General features: G+C 41.6%; 1 protein-coding gene and 1 non-coding gene across 4 annotated transcripts in view; one reads left to right on the top strand and one right to left on the bottom strand.

Moving 5' to 3' along the window:
* Nucleotides 1-211: 211 nt before the first annotated feature.
* Nucleotides 212-18,916, bottom strand: part of ACSM1 (acyl-CoA synthetase medium chain family member 1) — a 72,618-nt gene continuing 53,913 nt past the window's right edge. For all 3 annotated transcript variants that reach the window (XM_065924445.1, XM_065924446.1, XM_065924447.1), the window contains 11 exons: nucleotides 17,375-17,582; nucleotides 15,207-15,347; nucleotides 14,297-14,456; nucleotides 13,149-13,228; nucleotides 10,246-10,369; nucleotides 7,972-8,052; nucleotides 7,324-7,425; nucleotides 4,429-4,556; nucleotides 3,416-3,515; nucleotides 2,302-2,421; nucleotides 212-556 (listed from right to left, as the gene is read on the bottom strand). In XM_065924445.1, the coding sequence (XP_065780517.1) occupies nucleotides 470-556; nucleotides 2,302-2,421; nucleotides 3,416-3,515; nucleotides 4,429-4,556; nucleotides 7,324-7,425; nucleotides 7,972-8,052; nucleotides 10,246-10,369; nucleotides 13,149-13,228; nucleotides 14,297-14,456; nucleotides 15,207-15,347; nucleotides 17,375-17,582 (1,331 nt within the window). In that variant the 3' untranslated portion in view covers nucleotides 212-469. The remainder of the gene's footprint in view (nucleotides 557-2,301; nucleotides 2,422-3,415; nucleotides 3,516-4,428; nucleotides 4,557-7,323; nucleotides 7,426-7,971; nucleotides 8,053-10,245; nucleotides 10,370-13,148; nucleotides 13,229-14,296; nucleotides 14,457-15,206; nucleotides 15,348-17,374; nucleotides 17,583-18,916) is intronic.
* Nucleotides 3,942-4,014, top strand: TRNAG-UCC (transfer RNA glycine (anticodon UCC)). The gene has a single exon. It is a non-coding gene; the product is annotated as a tRNA-Gly (tRNA).

Raw genomic sequence — 18,916 nt, 5'->3', positions numbered from 1 at the left:
GAGGATGAGATGGTTGGATGGCATCACTGACTTGATGGACATGAGTCTGAGCAAGCTCAGGGAGTTGGTGTTGGACAGGGGAGCCTGGCGTGCTGCAGTCCATGGGTCACAAAGAGTGAGACATGACTAAGTGACTGAACTGAACTGAACTGAACTGAGCATTTAAAACCAGATCTCTCACAAAATAAACACACAATAGAGTCACTGTTGATGCTAACTCAAATATTTTATTTCCTTTAGCCCCATTCTGAGTGCTCACCTGGGCAATCTTAGAGGAACAGGGAACTTGAAGAAAGGACAGTGACTGATATTAATTTGAAAGTACCAAAATGCTGGAATGTTGTCCCTCCTGGTTCTCTTTCAAGTCATCTCTCTCAACATTTCTCTCCTCATCCTCACCATCATGAGGAAACTGAGGCAGTTAGGAATTTGGTCAAGATCACAGGATGACTTCTGAGTTTTTTGCCAACTACTTCTGACCAAACTCCTTCTTCCGAAGCTCACTTCTTTTTATCTTGCCAGTGATGGTTTTGGGCAGCTCTGAGACAAACTCCACCTGGATGAAGATAAAGCAAACCCACTCCAGTTGAGTTCCCCTGACCCCCGTCATTTTCTATCAACTCCCAGCAGCTCTCCTCCTTAGTCCCTTCACAGACCCCCAGACAGGTTGACACTATGGGACAGTCTGGTGCCACCATTTTGGGGGTCCACCATTTGTCAAATTCTTCTCCTACCCTCTGAAGTTGGATGCAGCCCTTTAATGTACTTTGACCAATGAAATATGAGTAGGAGTGAAGTATGCCACCTCTAATAAAAAAGTTGGGAATCACTGAGACAGGCCACCTTCTCTGTCCATCTCTTCCAGTACTCTGGTAGGTACCTACAAGACAGTTGTTCCTTTATCCTGGTCCCAAGGTGAGGAGATGTGGAACAAAGGCCCCAGGAAAGCCATGGTGGACAAGTGGCATGGGCAAGAAAGACATCTTCCTTGTTACATCCACTACAAATTTGGGACTGTTAATTACCCACAATAACATCAAACCCTTCTTAACTGCTATGCATCCTATATTCTGCTCTTGAAAAAGCATCAGATCCTAATCTTAACAGCATGAACTCTGTTGTCAGATACATATGATTTTAAATTCCACCTTTTATTTATTCTAATCTCAGGCAATTTACTTTGAGTGTTTGAGCCTCAGCTTCCTCTTTGTGGACTGGGAAGATTATCTCAGGTTATGGAGAAGATTAAATAAAATAAAAATGCATGTTAAGCGTTTAGTCTAGGGTCTGGTACACATAGTAAATGCTCAATAAATGTTAGATATATAGCTTTATAATATGTATGGATTGTAAGCATTCAGACAATGCAGCAAACTATTTTTACAAAAGAAGGAAATATTAACTTTTTGTTTTAAACAAATAGTATAGTATTATATATATTCTTTTATAACCTGCATTATTATCTCAATAATATATTGCCATGATATTTTTATATTAAAAATAAAAATCACATTTTAAGTTAAAGAATATTAGATTTCTTGAATAATTTAATCATTTCTCTATTGTTGAACATTTTTTGTAAGTTGTTCATGGAGTTTAAAACAAATGAAGTTGAATAAAAAGTATCAGAATGTATTACACATTGTTAGGATAAATATCATTTTGCTAATTTTTGTTTGTTACATATGCATATGTATACTGGATTGCAATATAAAATGTATTAGTTAGTTAAATCACTCAGTTGTGTTTGACTGTTTGTGACCCTGTGGACTGTAGCTCACCAGGGTCCTCCGTCCATGGGATTCTCCAGGCAAGAATACTGGAGTGGGTTGCCATTTCCTTTTCCAGGGGATCTTCCCGACCCAGGGATCGAACCCAGGTCTCCCACATTACAGGCAGATGCTTTAACCTCTGAGCCACCAGGGAAGCCCTAATAAAATGTATATCTCACTGCAAATAATGTTTTTTAAAAGTTTGGAAGTTGCTGATTTGGATGTCGTTTTCAAATTTTGAAAGATTATAAATAACTTACGTGGATATCTTTGGACAGCTGTCTAATATTTTTTCTTTAGGTTGACATGCCAGCAATGGATGAGTTTCTGACACAGGATAGAGGTTCTATCCAATTAAGTGGGCTCCCCCACACCCATAAGCTGAAAAGCTTCTTCTGGAGACAAAAATTTTAGTTCTCTTGGGTACTAATGCTTCACCCCAACTACACTACACCCTATGAGACTTCAGGCAGTGGAATCCCCAGAACCATTCATAAAGACCAGATCCCATCCATCTGCTCTCACTCACCTTCCTCGGATACTTGTAAGGGGCCGTCACTGACTTCACATGCTGCTGCAGCTCCTTGATGAGCTCATCTTGGTCATGGCACGAGAATTCTGGGTTCAGGACAATAAATGCCTTCACTACCTGTAGTGATGAACCAGAGGGGAGACTCAGGCAAGAGTTCCAAAAGTAAATGCTTGGCACTTCAGATGGTTTAGACTCTCCTCTGCAGCAGAGGGTGCTGTTAGGAGTTAGGGAACTAAGATCCCACATACCATACTGCACTGTGTGGCCAAAAACAAAATAAAGGGTAAATGCTCACTAAATTAATGGAAAAACAAATTGACAGTTGAGCTTTTAGAAATCCGAATACTTCTGATCTCCACTTTTTGCCCCGGAAAAAATCACTTAACTTCCCTTAATCTCGATTTCCTTTCCTGTGAAATGGGGAGAGAAGAGGTTCATTCTTCATCAGATTTATGTAAAGATGCCATGAGATAATGCACATAAAACATGAAGCTAGTTTAAATTTATCTGCATTCCTATCATTGTTATCACCACCATTTTCACTACTATTGTAGGTAGAGTTCTACGGACATTTAATAATTGTTAAAACTTGGCATTTAATAAATGTTGGTAATCTATTAGTTTCATATTATTACTTATGTCTTCATTTAATTTCACAGGGATTGTACACAGAAGGTGTTCAATGAACACTTGTTGAATCAATGAATGTATCTTCCGGACCCAGAGTCCTCAATTACGCTTTTGACTCTACCACTCACTAGCGGCGTAATCCAGACAAGTTATTTAATCTCTTCATGCCTCTGTTTCCTTCTCTGTAAAAAGGTATAAAAAGAGTCCTTAATTCATTGTGCTCTGTGAGGGATAAATGAACTGGTTCATCGAAAGCGTTCATTAACTCCTAGATGGCATCAGCAGCGGCATTCCCAATCAGCATCACTTCAGTCACAGAAGAGGCCACAGTGCTCCCTGCTGACCACATAGTCTTAAGTGCACATTACACTAACGGCGCTCCCTCCACCCAAGGCTGGGTAGGTATGGGCCTGGACCATACATGGACGAGTCTTCCCAGTCCCACACCCAGCCACGATGACCCCCAAGTCCTCCTCCTCACCTCTCCTCGAACCGGGTCCGGGCTGCTCACCACAGCAGACTCGGCCACCGCTGGGTGCTCTGCCAGGGCATTCTCTACTTCTGCTGGCCCAATGCGGTACCTGCAGGACCAATGATTCCTTCTGAGCAAATTCCAGGCCTAGGGGGACCCGGCCCTCAGATCTCACCTTTTGGAGAGACATCTTCCCCTGGCACAAAGGGAAACTGTCACAGGGAGCCAGAGGCTTGTGCAAAGGCTGTGCAAGAGGACTGAAATGTGAATTCCTGAAGTCAAGCAGCTTCCTCTGGCATGAAAACTCTTTCTCTTTAACATTTGTTGAAATTTTATGTCCTGTTCCTAAACTATGTAATGGGTCATTTTATTTTCTTTATAAATTATTTAAGAGTTAGGAACAACAGAATTGGAGTCGGACCGTTTTTGTTTAAATCTGGGCTGCACCCTCTACTGTCTTTGAAACTTCAGGCAAATTTTTTTCACTGGTCACTGGCTCCGTTTCCTCATGTAAAATGGGCATAATCAAGGGAATTCCCTGGTGGTTCAGTGGTTAGGACTCTGTGCTTCCACTGCCGAGGGCATGGGTTCAACCCCCACTCAGGGAACTAAGATCCCTCATGCTGCACAGTGTGGGCATCCTTCCCTACAATTAAAAAAAAAAAAAAAATAGAATGGGCATAATCACATCTACCTTCTAGCATTGAGAAGTGGATTGTATAAAACACTGCACAGAACGCTGTCACATATACATATTCCATAAAGGCGAATTTTATTAATGTTGTTGTTATGTCTTTTGTGGTGTGCGCTTCAGCAGAGGAGCACACAGAATAAGCTCCCTCGACAAAGAGGGATCAAAGTAAAGTTTTCCTTCCCAGTCCCTTTAAATTGCATGATGTCTTACCATGGTTCAGATCTAGTCTGAGCATCCATCACTAACGCACAAAGGAATGTCTGGGCAAGCTAGATCCCACTAGGCGTATGGGAGTGATACCTTCTGGTTCAGGGTCAGTTACACCTACCCAGATGCATTGATGACATCATCACTCCTCCCAAGGAACCAGAAGTAGCCCTCTTCATCAATAGTTGCTCTGTCCCCAGTGTTATAAAAGTCCCCACATTCCACTTCAGCTGTTTTCTCTGGGTTTTTCTGCAAAGAGAACAGCACTCCCTTGTTGAAAGCAGTGAGTTTAGAGATGATGAGCCTCAACACAGGGTTCAGATACTGGCTTCAAATCCTGCTCTACCTGACTTGGGCAGTTTTTAATCTCTCTCTATTTTCATTGCATGCAAGCATTCAATGCATGCTACTGGTAAAATAAAGAACAATACTAAGCAAATTTTAAGAGCATTAAAAAAAATAACAACTCAGTTTTGTGTGGTACTCCAGTAGAATAAAATTTCTACTAGAGTATAACTCCATTTATTTTATTCTCTCTTATAAGCTCAGCATTCACACAGTGCCTGGACAGATGGGAGGTGTCAATACATGTTGGCTGAATGAATTTTCTTCTCAAAATATTACCTATTTGAGCCTCACACAAAGACTATGAAAATTGTGTTTTAATTAAACTTTTAAGATAATAGTATATTTGCATGCAATTATGAGAAATAATTGGGCTTCTCTGGTGGCTCAGATGATAAAGAATCCCCCTGTGAAGTGAGAGAGGTGGGTTCAACCCCTGGGTTGGGAATATCCCCTGGAGGAGGAAATGGCAACAAACTCCAGTATTTTTGCCTGGAGAAACCCCATGGGCAGAGGAGCCTGGTGGCCTACAGTACATGGGGTTGCAAAGAGTTGGACACAATAAACAACTAAACACAGCATAATAAAGAATATGGGCTTCCCTAGTGGCTCAGATGATAAAGAACCTGCCTGCAATGCAGGAGACCCAGGAGTTCAATGCAGGAGTTCAATCCCTGGGTTGAGAAGATTCTCTGGAGAAGGAAATGGCAACCAACTCAAGTATTCTTGCCTGAAGAATTTCATGGACAGAGGAGCCTGGCAGGCTACAGTCCACAGGGTCCCAAAGAGTTGGACATGACGGAGCAACTAACACTTTCACTTTCATATGAAATAATAAGAGTGATCTTACCTACCTTTTACACAGTTTCTCCCCATAGTAACATCTTGCAAAAATAATGTTCAATATCACAACTAGGACATTGACATTGATACCATCCACAAATCTTACTCAGATTTCCCTAGTTTTTTATCTGCACTCATATGTGTGGAAAAAGATATTCCCTTCAATTAGGAGCCAAAAGAGAGCTGAGGTAGCTATCTAATAATATTAGACAAAGTAAACTTGAAGTTAAATCTGTTACAAGTGATAAGAAAAGGATATTATATATTGGAAAAAGGGTTAACTCACCAAGACTATATAACGTTTAGAAGCAAGTATGCATTTAATAGCCTAGTACCAAATATTTGATGTAAACACTGACAGAATTAAAGGGAGAAATCAGAATTATATAAACTAAACATTGACAGAATTCAAGGGAGAAATACACAGTTCTATATAAAATTGAAGAGTTCAATATATTACTTTCAATAATGGACGGAACAACCCTATGGAAGGGGAGTAGGGAGCTACAGTTCAATGGGAACAGAATTTCTTCCGGGGATGGTGAAATTTTTCTGCAGATGCATAGTGGTGATGGTTATGCAATATTATAAATTTTACTCAGTGCTACTGAATTGTATACTCAAGAATAGTGAAAAGAGTAAGCTTTATGTTACATATATATAAATATATATTTTACTTCAAGAAAAAGGAAATAAAAGAACAGAATATAAACCAAGAAATCTTAATGGAACAGTGATGTCTTTTTGCCATGAGAGCATGTGAAATGGGAGAAATCGATGTGGCCATATGTGAAGACACTTTTGCAAAATAAAATACGTCATGTACAATTTTTTTCTTTTAAGTCTTTTCTCTTGACCACCCCGATTCAATTTAACAAAAATCTCTGTGGTTGGATCCTACCATTTAAAAAATATTTCCTCAAATAATTCTAACTTGTAAGCAGGATTAAGAACTGATGATCTGTATGCCTGTTACTCTGTGTTTATTTCTCTTTTATCCAACCTTTAAATCGTGCTACTGAGAATTAAGGCTAAGACTTGCATAATTGCTTCTCAACATAGCACCACAAGAGAACCAGGATTCCCTTCCCACTTCAGGCCATAGTGTGAGGACAACAGTGACACCAGTGGCTGTGAATTTATAGAAACGGGATGGAGTCTGAGATCAGTTTCAGGGCTTGTCTACACTTCCACAGTCAATCTTGGAAGCTGAGAATTTCCTTTTAGTGACCATTGCTAGCTACAGTTTGTCTGATGAAGAGTTATAGCAGGTTTCCTTATATTTTTTGTAGATTCCTTTATTGTAGATTTCTCTAATCACTGAATTTCTCATTTAGAGTTTGGGGCCTAAAACATATCACTTTGAACCCTAATCTTGCCATTTATTTGTCTTGGGGAAGACATGTCAAGCTTTCAATCTGCAGTTTCTTCCTCTGAAATAGGGGATAATGACACCCCTGGAGGCTCAGCAGGAATTAATAGATTCGTGTGCATCCTGTTGGTAGTAGGTTGGTATGATTTGAACCCATTCAAAGCCAACATTCTTAACCAGAAGAGATAGTTGGACTTCAAGTCTGTTGGTTCTGAAGTTAAGCTGTTATCTACTCCATTAGCCATCCTCTAAGTGTCAGATGGGTTGTGATAGAAAGGGATGTGGGGCCACATTATGAGCTTTGAGATTAATTAAAGCAGATTTCATTGACTTGGCATGAATAAAGGAAGATGGAAGAAGTTTCAGGATGCAGAGTTGAGCCCAGTCTGTTACCACCTACACAACTCCCTGTGAGGATTCTTGGAGCCTGTTTGGAAGCAGATGGTATGTTCTTACCTCATAGCACATGAAGAGGCCTATGGGCCTGGTGGGCTTGATCCTGATGCCAATGTTTCCTTCTGTGTTGGGAGGCTGGATATTGCCCTTGTCATCAATGATCTGGAGCAAAAGATCTGTGAATCCCACCCTGCAAGAATCCCCAACATTCCTGCCCCACCCAAATATTGTCTGGCTTATTCATGTGACACAGTAGGGGTAACTGGGGAACCGGGTTGGGATAGGGGAGCCATCTCAGAAAATAATAAAACTGTCAGAAGTCTTCGAAGCCAGCAAATGGTGAAATCCAAGTCATGGGTGAATCTATTTGTTTCATAGATATATACACATCCCAAATGTGTCTTCAAGCTAAAAAACATGGATCAGGAAAGACTAAAAGCACCAGTAGTGGAGAGAGCCTCCAGTGCTGCTCTAAGTACTCTTTCTCCAGGCTGGGTGATCGAGGCCTCTCACATCCTGGCAAACTGCACTCGTGCCCAGGACATTGCAGTTCTCAACAGAAACCTCCCCAGGAAATTAGAGGAAATGTAGGCAGAAAAGTAAAAAGGACAACTGGGAGGCATGGCTGGTTCTGTCATCTCATGCCACACGATGGTCTAATCTTAGCCAAACACTAACTGCTCTCTGCCAATATCTTTCCCATCAAACCTGAATGTCAAAGGGTGGGATGGCCTTCCCCATGGAACCTGGCTTGATCTTCATCCCCCGGAGAGTGCCACAACTTATTCCCTGTTGACAGAAGAAGAGAACTGGGGTTGGCCAAGAGTCTAGACTGATCACAAAGCCGCAAGAATCAAACACAGCATCCATGCTCACAAATGTCATTTAGTGCTATGCAAAGAGTCCTTGTGAGGAAGCTGGAAGGCATTGACCCAACTCTAGTCAGCAGGCATTCACTGCATCTGACTTGAACTGGGACTGAGCCTGATGCTCGGTCTGATTCCAGTGGAAGAGGCCAAGAAGAAACAGAGGAGTAAGCTCCAGGCTGGGGGCATGTAATGTAGGCTTTGGAGTTCACACTGTATACTGGACATGTGTCAGTGTGCTGGGAGAAGGCCATGAATCCATTTAACAAACATTTACTTGGAGCTGCCTCAACTACTTTTCAGAGTTATGTTGAAATTATTCACATTGTTCATGTTGTTCCCTTCGCACTGCCCTACTCCTTCAGTCTTCCTGATGAAGCTTTTTCCTTCTTAACAGTTCTCTAAAATATCATTCTTCCTAGAGTTAAGAGCATTATACCCAGATAGACCACAGGTTGAATCTTGACTCCACCCTTTGCTAGCCATGTACCAATTAATCCCCCTTGATTTCCTCTTCTGTCAAAGGAGGATAATTATAACATTTATCACTTTCAGTACTTTTGAGTGTGTGCCAGGCACACACCAAGTATTCAATAAACAACTACTTCTAACTATCATCCAGGTCCCAAGAAAAGTAAGTTGGAAGATTCTCTTTCTGTAGTATTTTCCCCCACACTTCCATTGTTGCCAATAGGGCATTATATTTGTTGTTGTTAGTCTGTTTCCCTCAGTAGATAATGAGCATTCAGAGAATAGAGATGTCCCACCCATCTCTGCACCCCCAGCATCTAAACACAATATCTACCTAAAAACCAACAATGAAAATCATAAATGTAGTAAGAGTTGGGCACTGTGCCCAGAGAATGTGTATAGTTTTTTTCCTTTACCTTATCGCAACCTGGCAAGACTGGCATTGCATTTCCATTTCAGAGATGGGAAAGCTCGACTCTGCAAGACTCAGCAATATGCCTACAGTCTTGAGACCTATAACTGGAAGGCTGAGATCTGGACGGGGGTCTGAGCTCCTGGAAGAAGAAGCACTTTCTCCCCGGCTGTCACTGCTCATACCATAGGCATGTAGAAAATGTTGCACAGATGCGTGGACAGGTGTGAAAACTTTTGGTGAAATGAAGCACCATCTAGGTATCGGAGAGTATTCTGTTATGAGTCATTGAGAAAAAGGGTCAAGTATCATGAGTGTAGTGTGTAGTTCTAACCTCATTCTCCTTGTCTGAATATAAACTGTAAACCAGCAAGGACATACCTAGAGTCTTAACATTTCTCAGACCTGGAAGCAGACCCCAAAACTGATTATTTAATTTTTGTTTTGGAAAATAATGTCAGACAAGTGAATTGGGTCTAGAACATCTATTTTGCTACAGGTCCTGAGATGACAGTCATCCCTCTGTCACCTAAAGAGATGATAGGGAGGTAGGGGAAACTTGCTTGGTCCAGCATGGGAAATGGATTGAGAAAGTGTTGGAAGAAAAGTACCTGATCACACTATCATGGATAAAGTCCCTGAGGTTAAGACACGCTTGATACTATGAATGCCCCGCCCACCTGACTGGTCAGTGATCCTTTTGGGGATCACGCTGTGTGTATATGGGGGTGTATATAGAAGTATCTCCGCCTGCTAGTGTCTCACAATCAAAGCTGTCTATTCTCTAAACAGGCAGAAATGAACTAGTGAACTTCTAGTACCAGTTCCTGCCTGCTCCTCTAGGTGCTGCCTAGGAAGAGATGGTGAAGTGGACATGATCTGTGGTGGTGGCCTGCATGTTTCTGGAGAATGCCATCGATCCCACTGCCCCTCCTGGGCTCCCTTAAACCAATTATCACAGGTACAGTGGCACCATGTCCTTAGAACCTTTTCTAAGTTTTTTCCCAGTAGTTTTCAGCACGTTGGTCTTTTGACAAATGGATGAGCTGTGAATTGTCTTTTCTGTCAATTTGTTTAGGATGAATTAGCTAAGAGCTCTGAGGCCTCCCATTGGCTTTGAGCAATGCTGTGCATACAGTAGTGCCTCTGCACATCCTCAGCATGATTCAGCTTATCTCCTGAGCCCAGTGGATGAGCACATCTTGACTGGTCCAGAAGGGACATTTCACCTACCGTTTCTGACTGTCCATAGGCCTGGTAGAGCAGAACCCCTGTCTGTCTGTTCCACTGTTCTTGCTCCTCGGGCAGCAGGGCTTCCCCACCAGTAAGGCAGTGTTCCAGAGTGGGGAACCTAAGACTGAGGGGAAGACAAGGTGTCAACAGAGACTCAGATGAGGCTTGGGTGCTCTACTTTAGGCCCAGGATGTTAACAGCACTCTCATCTGGATCATTCATGCTTCTGCTTCTTTGCTTTCTTACTCTGCCTTCCGGGCATTTTACCAATGGTCAAATCCAGGTGGAAGTCACTCATTTCCTTTTGGTCCCTGTTAACTCCTCTAGGAGAAGCTAAGTCGTGGTAGTGGTGAGTCTAAAGGGTTAAATCACAGAGATCAGAATTGAATTTGGATGTTGATCTAATGGGGGTGGGGAGTGTGCTTAGAACTCATTCTAAGCATTCTGTGTAGCTAAAAGGGATATTTCATAAACCATAAGGACTGAGGGATAAGACCCCAAGGTTATGCTAGGATGATAATAAAACTCTACTGCCTTCAGTGGACTTATATGAATTGAAGAGTTTTTGTTTATTCTCTGGCTGGAGAACACAAATTGGGGGTTGGAAATGAATTGCTTAGGACATCAGGAAGATTGAGCTTTCTGTAAGAAAAGAAAAGGATCATAGGTAGCAGCCCTGAAGGAATTCTGGACTGAACAGAAAAGTCTGCTGTGAACATTTGCAGTAGTTTGCCAGGTACACTGTGTGTGTAAATCCTCTCATCCATTTCTCCATGACAATGTCCATAAATAACACAGAAACTATCACAAAATGATGGATTCCCTGAAGGAAGTGGGTAAATGTGATTGAGGTCTTAGTAGCAGTTGGCATGATGCTGAGCTGGGACAGCTTCTAGGGATGAGGGAGGTGGCAGACTCCCTTATCACTCTCTCTTGGTAAAAACAGAGCCAGTAGTAACGGACAGGATGACTGGTTTCATTGACAGCATGTTTCTCATTCTTATTGAGCTTTATCTGAAATACACAAAATGGGCAGAGTGTCCAGTGGAGTCAATAGTTAAGCCCTGGTTGAACTTTAACTAGGTTTGGTCACCTCAGGGTTGTCACAAGAAGAGACTGTAATATAAGATTTGGAGTAAAGTTGGAAACATACTTCAACCAGATTGAGGGTTTGTGAATAAAATCAAGCTGTATTTCAGTTATCTTAATAAACTGAACTCCTTAATATTTTAACTCTTATGTCTAAAACATACTAGCTCTGATTTTGAAGTAGCCATTTCACTTTCAGAGTTATGTAAGTTATATAAGAGTTATATAATCGACCATAATGTTCAAAGAACAGATTTCAAGTTAGTTAAAAAATAATCCACAAACATGTGAAAATGCAAAAACAAAACCAGAGAATATAAACATATTAGGTTGGCAAATTTAAAACTTTGACAATAACTAATACTACTTATGACCAACCTAGATAGCATATTAAAAAGCAGAGACATTATTTTGCCAACAAAGATCCATCTTAGTCAAGTTTATGGTTTTTCCAGTGGTCATGTATGGATGTGAGAGTTGGACTGTGAAGAAAGCTGAGCGCAGAAGAATTGATGCTTTTGAACTGTGGTGTTGGAGAAGACTCTTGAGAGTCCCTTGGACTGCAAGGAGATCAACCAGTCCATCCTAAAGGAGATAAGTCCTGGGTGTTCATTGGAAGGGCTGATGCTAAAGCTGAAACTTCAATACTTGGGCCACCTGATGCGAAGAGTTGACTCATTGGAAAAAACCCTGATGCTGCAAGGGATTGGGGGCAGGAGGAGAAGGGGATGACAGAGGATGAGATAGTTGGATGGCATAAGAGACTCAATGGACATGGGTTTGAGTAAACTCTGGGAGTTGGTGATGGACAGGGAGGCCTGGTGTGTAGCAATTCATGGGGCTGCAAACAGTTGGACACGACTGAGTGACTGAACTGAACTGAACTGAACTGAATACTACCAAACATATCGAACAATGGGAATTCTCCTACCCTCCTAGTGGAAGCATACATTGGTTGAATACTTTGGAACAAAGTAGTAAGGTGTAATGTCAGTGTGACCTAACAATTCCTTTCCCAGAGAAGTTCTATAGAAATGTGTGTTTATGCATCACTATACATGTGCAAGAATTTGATGTAGCATTAATCAATAGCTCCCAAATGAAACATATCCAAATGTCCATTAATAGAATTCATTAAAAATGTGGTACTTTTATAAAATGTGATATTTTACAGTAATGAAAATTGACTCCAGTATCAGGTGACAATGCAGATACATCTTAGAAACATAAAGGTGAAAAACTAGGCCAGATACTATAGAAAAATGTATAATTACATGAAGTTCAAAAGCAAGTAAAATAGAACAATTTTTCTGGGGATATTTCCTTAGGAGGTAAACTAAGGGAAAAATGAGGAAATGAACGCCATAAAAGCCAAGACAGTAGATTACTTTAGGGGAGATGGAGAGGCATGAGAAGGGCTTTGGGGGGCTGGCAATATTCTCTTTTTGTGACTTCAGTGAGTAGTTACATAGATGTTTTGTTTTCAGCAACTCATTAATCTGTAAATGTCTATCTTATGCATTTTTCTGTATGTTTATTTCACAACAAAAATGCTTAAAAAAGAAAAATAAACAAAATGATGAAAGTTCACTGAATGTTTCATTTGGTTCTCTGAGTTCTGTGTAAAGAACTAAGATTGGCTGCTAATTATCACCACCAACACTTAGCATACACACACACACACACACACACACACACACACACACACAGAGTATCCTCAAAGAACCATAGTTAAAAACAGACTTCAGTTTATCAGATTACTTAAAATGGTACCCAAATATTCTTGTTACCAGCCACAGCCACTTCTACCTTACCTGGTGAAATTATGCTGCAAAACCATTCGATATACAGAGGGTGCAGCAAGGCATTGGGTAATTGGATATTTGAACAATGTCTAGAAAGTGAGGAGAGAAGAAACTTTATTTTCACAATTAAGATTTAAAATACAAATCTGTTATTAGCATTTTAATTCTGATCTTTCCTCTAGGGGAGCCCATTTATTCATTTGTTAATTCTTTCAATATATAAATTGAGCATATATAATATATAAATTGAGCAATATATAAATTGAGGGAGTAGCATCAATGAAAAGTGAAAGATTGAAAATACAGAAGAAAAGGTTTAGTGAGTTTAAGAGTAATAGAGAGGGCCTCCAAACGGAGGGCAGGGAAAAGAACAAGACTGGCAGCAGGTGTCAAGCGGGAGCTGGACTTTGAGAGGGGAAGAGGCATGTCTGTCTCTGAGATATAAAGCAGGGGAGTGAGTGGAGACACAATTTTCAGGTGAAGAGAAATACAGAGAAGGTGTTCATGCAGGTGACCTCAATTACTGTCATAATGTATACTTAACAGCAACTGCTACCATTTATTGAGTATTTTCTATGTGTTACTTTCAGGGCTAAGCACTTCACACATAATCTCATTAATACTCCCAACAATTTTGGAAATAGCAACCACTAAAACTCCCGTTTTACAGATAAGGAAACTGAAGCTCAGAGTGCCACTAATAAATGTCAAACATGGGATAAGCAACTAGCTCTGCCATATTCCAAGGCCTCTGTTTCTAAACACATCATTAAATTGAGTATACACACACACCCCCACACACCCCCACGCACACACATACATTCACACTCTAGCTACCTGGCTCTGGTAGAGCCAGGATCCACGAGACCTGAGCTTGCTTTCATTTCTCAGAAATTATATTCTGGTTCCCAAGTTTACAAAGTCTGATCCATAGGTCTAGGGAAAGGTTTGGCATGTGTGTTTCCTTCAAGGTTACATCTTGATGTAATTCTGATACAATGATTGATTTAGTGCTTCACACTTTAAGAAACCCAGAGCCATGGTTGTGTTAAGAGACTTCTTTGCTAAATAAAATATTTCTCAATTGGGTCCAACTTTTGAGCTTGAAATGACTTTCTTCTGGGAGTTTGTTGATGTTGAAAGGTTAATCTTCTTACCTCTATAATGACCTTAGGGTCAAACTGAGGCAGATGATGAACAAAGACTGTAGACCCCGATGTCCATGGTTCAAGTAGGCACCCCAAGGTAGCCAGAATCCAGCCTGTGTCTGACATGCACCAGAAGACATCAGACGTCTTCAGCTGCAACAATTTCCTGCTATCTCCAAAATACAGTTGGCCTCAGATACTATTGTGACTACTATCCTCCCCTTCTTTCCACCCTCATTCCTCAGGGTTTTGCTACTCAGTTTTTATCATTAGTACAGATATCAACTGTCTCCAAAAAGCCTTCTCCTCCCCTGGTTTGGTTGAAAAGTTAGAAAATATATAGAACATGGCTTGGTCTGAATATTATTATTTGGAGGAGGGGAAGAAGAGGGAGAAGAGTTTGGTTTAACATTGACTAAATAGTTATCCCAGCTTCAGCTCTATGTTTGTTCCATGATAGGGAAGTGGCTTAGTGTGACTTAGTTTCAGATATTATTTTCCCTAAGAGCTCATGATTGGGAAACTCCATGCCCAGTTTGTCCACAGTCAAGGAGGGAGAGGATCTGTCACGTAAGGTCACACTGCTGGAGCATTTTATCTTTCCCACCAAACCCTGGAGCCACTGAGAGGGACACAGAGGCTTGTCATTTGTGTGGTTTTCAGAATGCCTTCTGTTTCTACCCATCTCCTCTGAAGGTGCTGAAGGACCCAAAGGTTCCTCTTTTGACATTCAGAGGTCTCTGTCAGCAAACACTTATACCTAGCCTATACTCACAGCCTTAGGGGTCTGAACCAAAGAGAGCAAAAAGAATAATAGAATGGGGTCAATTCTACCTAGAGTTCCTTTCCCAGCATATACACATGCACACTCCACCCCATATCTGTGGCCCAGCTTCTAAGTTGGTGCCCTCTTTCCTACCATGCAGGGAAATAGGATCGTAAAGCAAATCCGTGGCTGTGCTTTGCCATCTTGGGGAAGCCTGTGGTCCCACTGGTGAAGAAGATGGCCATTGGGTCCAGGGTCTTTGACTTAATACAGATGTGATCTGGGGAGGCTGATCTGCAAAGGAATTCAATACAAAAGGGCAGAAGTCATGTTTCTTACTTTTTCATTCTCTGTGGCAGCAAAAGAAATAATATGAGGACTTGAGTTAGAAAAATGGGGTTTGTAACTCCCAGTATTAAGCATCAAACAACGTTTATGGGAGGCTCAGATAGGTGACCTGACATTTCTTCCTTTTAAAAAATGGGGAAAATATGATGGATTATTTCTTAGTTTAACAAGCATTTAAATAGCATTTCCTATGATTCTGGACAAGGCTCTATATGATTTACAAGTAAGAATTCATTCAATATTCAGAACAACCCTAAGAGGTAAGTGATGCTTTTATGCACCTTTTGCAGACGAGGCAACGGAGGCTCAGAGTGATTACCTAACTTACCTAAAGACGTATAGCCGGCAAGTTGCAGAGCCAGGGTTCAAACTCAGTCTGATCCATACACTGTGCTCTTAGTCAAATTGCTAACCTTGTTTTTTACACAGACTAGCTTTGTTGTTGTTTAGTCGCTAAGTCCCATGTGTGCTCAGTCGTGTCTAATTCTTTGTGACCCCATGGACTATAGCCCACCAGGCTCCTCTGTCCATGGGATTTCTCAGGCAAGAATATTGAAGTCGGTTGCCACTTCCTTCTCCAAGCGATCATCCTGACCTAGAAATCTAACCCACATCTTCTATTTCGCAGGTGATTTCTTTACCACTGAGCCACCTGAAAAGCCCCACCTTTATAGGAATTTAAACTCATAAACTTGGTGTTGAGGGGTGGGGAAGGAAAAGCTAGGGAGAATGGAAGTGATACACACACACATATATATATATATATGACCTGGCATGAGTTTGAGGTGGTTGGGGTTAGGCTAGGTTTAGGGTAGGCAGAATCTGCACTGTGTGTTTAGTTGCCCAGTAATGTCTGACTCTTTACAACCCTATGGACTGTAGCCCGCCAGGCTCCTCTGTCCATGGGGATTCTCCAGGCAAGAATACTGGAGTGGGTTGCCATGTCCTCCTCCAGGGGACCTTTCTGACCCAGGAAGCAAACTGGGGTCTCCTGCATTGCAGGTGAATTCTTCACCAGCTGAGCTACCAGGTTCCTTCATGTCCCACATATCGCTGCTTTGATATGTGGGAGCTTCTCCTAGACTGAGAGTCTCTTTCTTGAGCCTATTTTGATGGTAAATGAAAAAGTTTCCTTGCAAGTACTCAATCAGAGAGACCGCAAGTAATCCCAGTGCTGGGGGAAGCACTGGCTGTTGTGGAGAAATGATATCATACTGACTTTGGGCAATTTACAGGAGTTCAAATGAATATTCTTTGTTTAAGCTATTTTCATTCCATTTTCTTTGTAATCTAGCATAAGATGTGATTTCACTAGTATATTTGCCTTTTGTGGTTGAAGTAAAGAACTTCAAAAAACTGTGGAGTTACTTTAAGAAAACAAATCCAGCATGATTTGTGAGTGATATGAAAAATGCCTGAAGGCTTGCAGAATCAGTTTTGAGGGAGTCTTTGTTACCTCCAACACTTCCCTGACTTTTCCCTCAAGGTGTCCCTCTTGGCACCTACCCTAAGAGACGGAAAGTGCTCCCAAAGCTGCCTGTCAGCCACAGCCTCATTCTTCACTGTCTCAAGTTTCACCTTAAAAATTCATCTTAACTTTTCATTCAACTCCTATAAATGTTAATTTTTTTATAAAAATAATGTTTCAGATTCTCCACCTATAAGGAAAATGAAATACAATAACCCTCTGACTCCATGTATCTCTTTGCATAAGGGTATATATTATTAGTATATATATATATTAGTGAGACAGGCATAGAAGCTCAATTTCCCTATTTTATAGATAAAAACACTTGCAGCTAAGAGAGGAAAATGACCTAACTGAGGCCTGCTTAGCAAATCAGTGACATATCTGGAGAGAGAAGCTCAGACCTGGTGAGTTTCCTCCCACTGGCTGATTCTCTCCCAGCACTTGGGAGTGAGTGGCCTTCTGCCATTCTTCAGAAAGTACACTTGTCAGAACAGAAACTCACTTAATCAGCGATCGGAAGTCCAGCCACCCTTCACGGCTGTGGTCAGACACCAGGAGCTTGGTTTTCAGAGAAGGACACTCAGGTTCCACAGAATCCACCTCTGGGGCAAGGGTATCTGTGGTCATGATGGCTTTGGCTCCAGACACTTGTAGTCGGTAGAGAATGTCCTTGGCCTTCATCTGGGTGGTCCCTGGCATGTAGATGACCCCTAGGTATGAGAAGGAAACTGCTTGTTTTTCTTTCGCTTTCACAGCTCCACAACCATGGGCTTCAGCCCTGGTTTATCTGCACAGAAATCCGCTAGCCTCTGTTATGCAAAGTACGGTCCAGACCATCAGTACCACCTAGGACACAGAATCTGACCCCCCACCCCAAACTTCCTAACTCAATCTACATTTTAACAAGATCTCCAAGTGATTTCTATGCACATTAAAAATTTGAAAAGCCTACCCTAAACTTTTCTACTGTGGATGGATCTAGCCAGTAGAGTCCTTCTTTACACAACTATCCATGGGAACTGGGAAAGATACAAGTAGGACAGTGTCCCTGCTGCTGCATCTCTGCCCCCATTTTTTCTCCTCTCACTTCCTTCTCTATCCATCTCTTGTGTCACCTTGAATTTCTTCTGTTTCCTTTGTTCCTCATACCCTAAGTTAACCACACTGTCCTTTCAACTTTCCTACCTTCTTTCTCCCATCACCAACAATTAATTCAAGTTTTGTGTGCTTCTATTGGATTCTAATTTTCCCACCAGGTGCCCTTTTCTGAGTCTTCCTACTACTCACCTTCCATATTACTAGCTTGTTTATGTTCCACAGTGCACTGACTTTTTCTCCTTCACAATTCTTCTAAATTGTGTCTAAATTCTTCTATTTGTGTCCTTCCCAAAGCACAGGTTTTGCTAACACCTGTGCCCTCTCTCCAGGAAAACCCTCTTCTTGTCATCCTGACATTGGAGTGAGCACTGCACACTCTTCACCTTTCTCTCACACAACTCTATTCTCTATTTCAAAATGACCATTCTCCATCTAGGCTACTCCTGACTCAGAATTGTTTTCATGTACTATGCATCTTCTTAAAATTTTCATTCTTTACGTCTACTCTTCTTTCATTCTTTTTATCCCAGAGGTCTCAACTCACGTCTTGGATCTCTCATGTGTGGGGAGAGAACAAATTAGCCAAGATGGTGTGTTCAGGCTCTCTCGTCCCACGTTTTGTAAATAATGACTGCGTAGCAGCTGAGCGCATTTATCTCACGGCGCATGCGCGTCACGAGGTTCCTGCTTGGTCAGGAGTTCAGTGCTGCACGCAGATAGGAGTTCCGCCTAAAAAGTAGCAGCATTCCTGCTGGATCACGGCTGTGTCCAGCTGGGTCAGCCTTGAGAGGAGAGAAAATAGCGTGTCTGCTGCTACAGCTGCTTGTGCCAGGCAGGAGAGAGGTTGTGTTGTGTTAGGTTATGCTATGGCTGCTGCGTCTGCCAGGACAGAATAAATGTGTCTGCAGTTCCTCTGGCTCCGTGAGTCTCCTTCCAGCCTCAGCTC

This window comes from Muntiacus reevesi, chromosome 2 (genome assembly GCF_963930625.1).
Source record: "Muntiacus reevesi chromosome 2, mMunRee1.1, whole genome shotgun sequence".
In the NCBI taxonomy this organism is placed as follows: Eukaryota; Metazoa; Chordata; class Mammalia; order Artiodactyla; family Cervidae; genus Muntiacus; species Muntiacus reevesi.
Note: the sequence above shows the minus strand (reverse complement) of the source record. Positions and strands in the feature narration are given on the sequence as shown.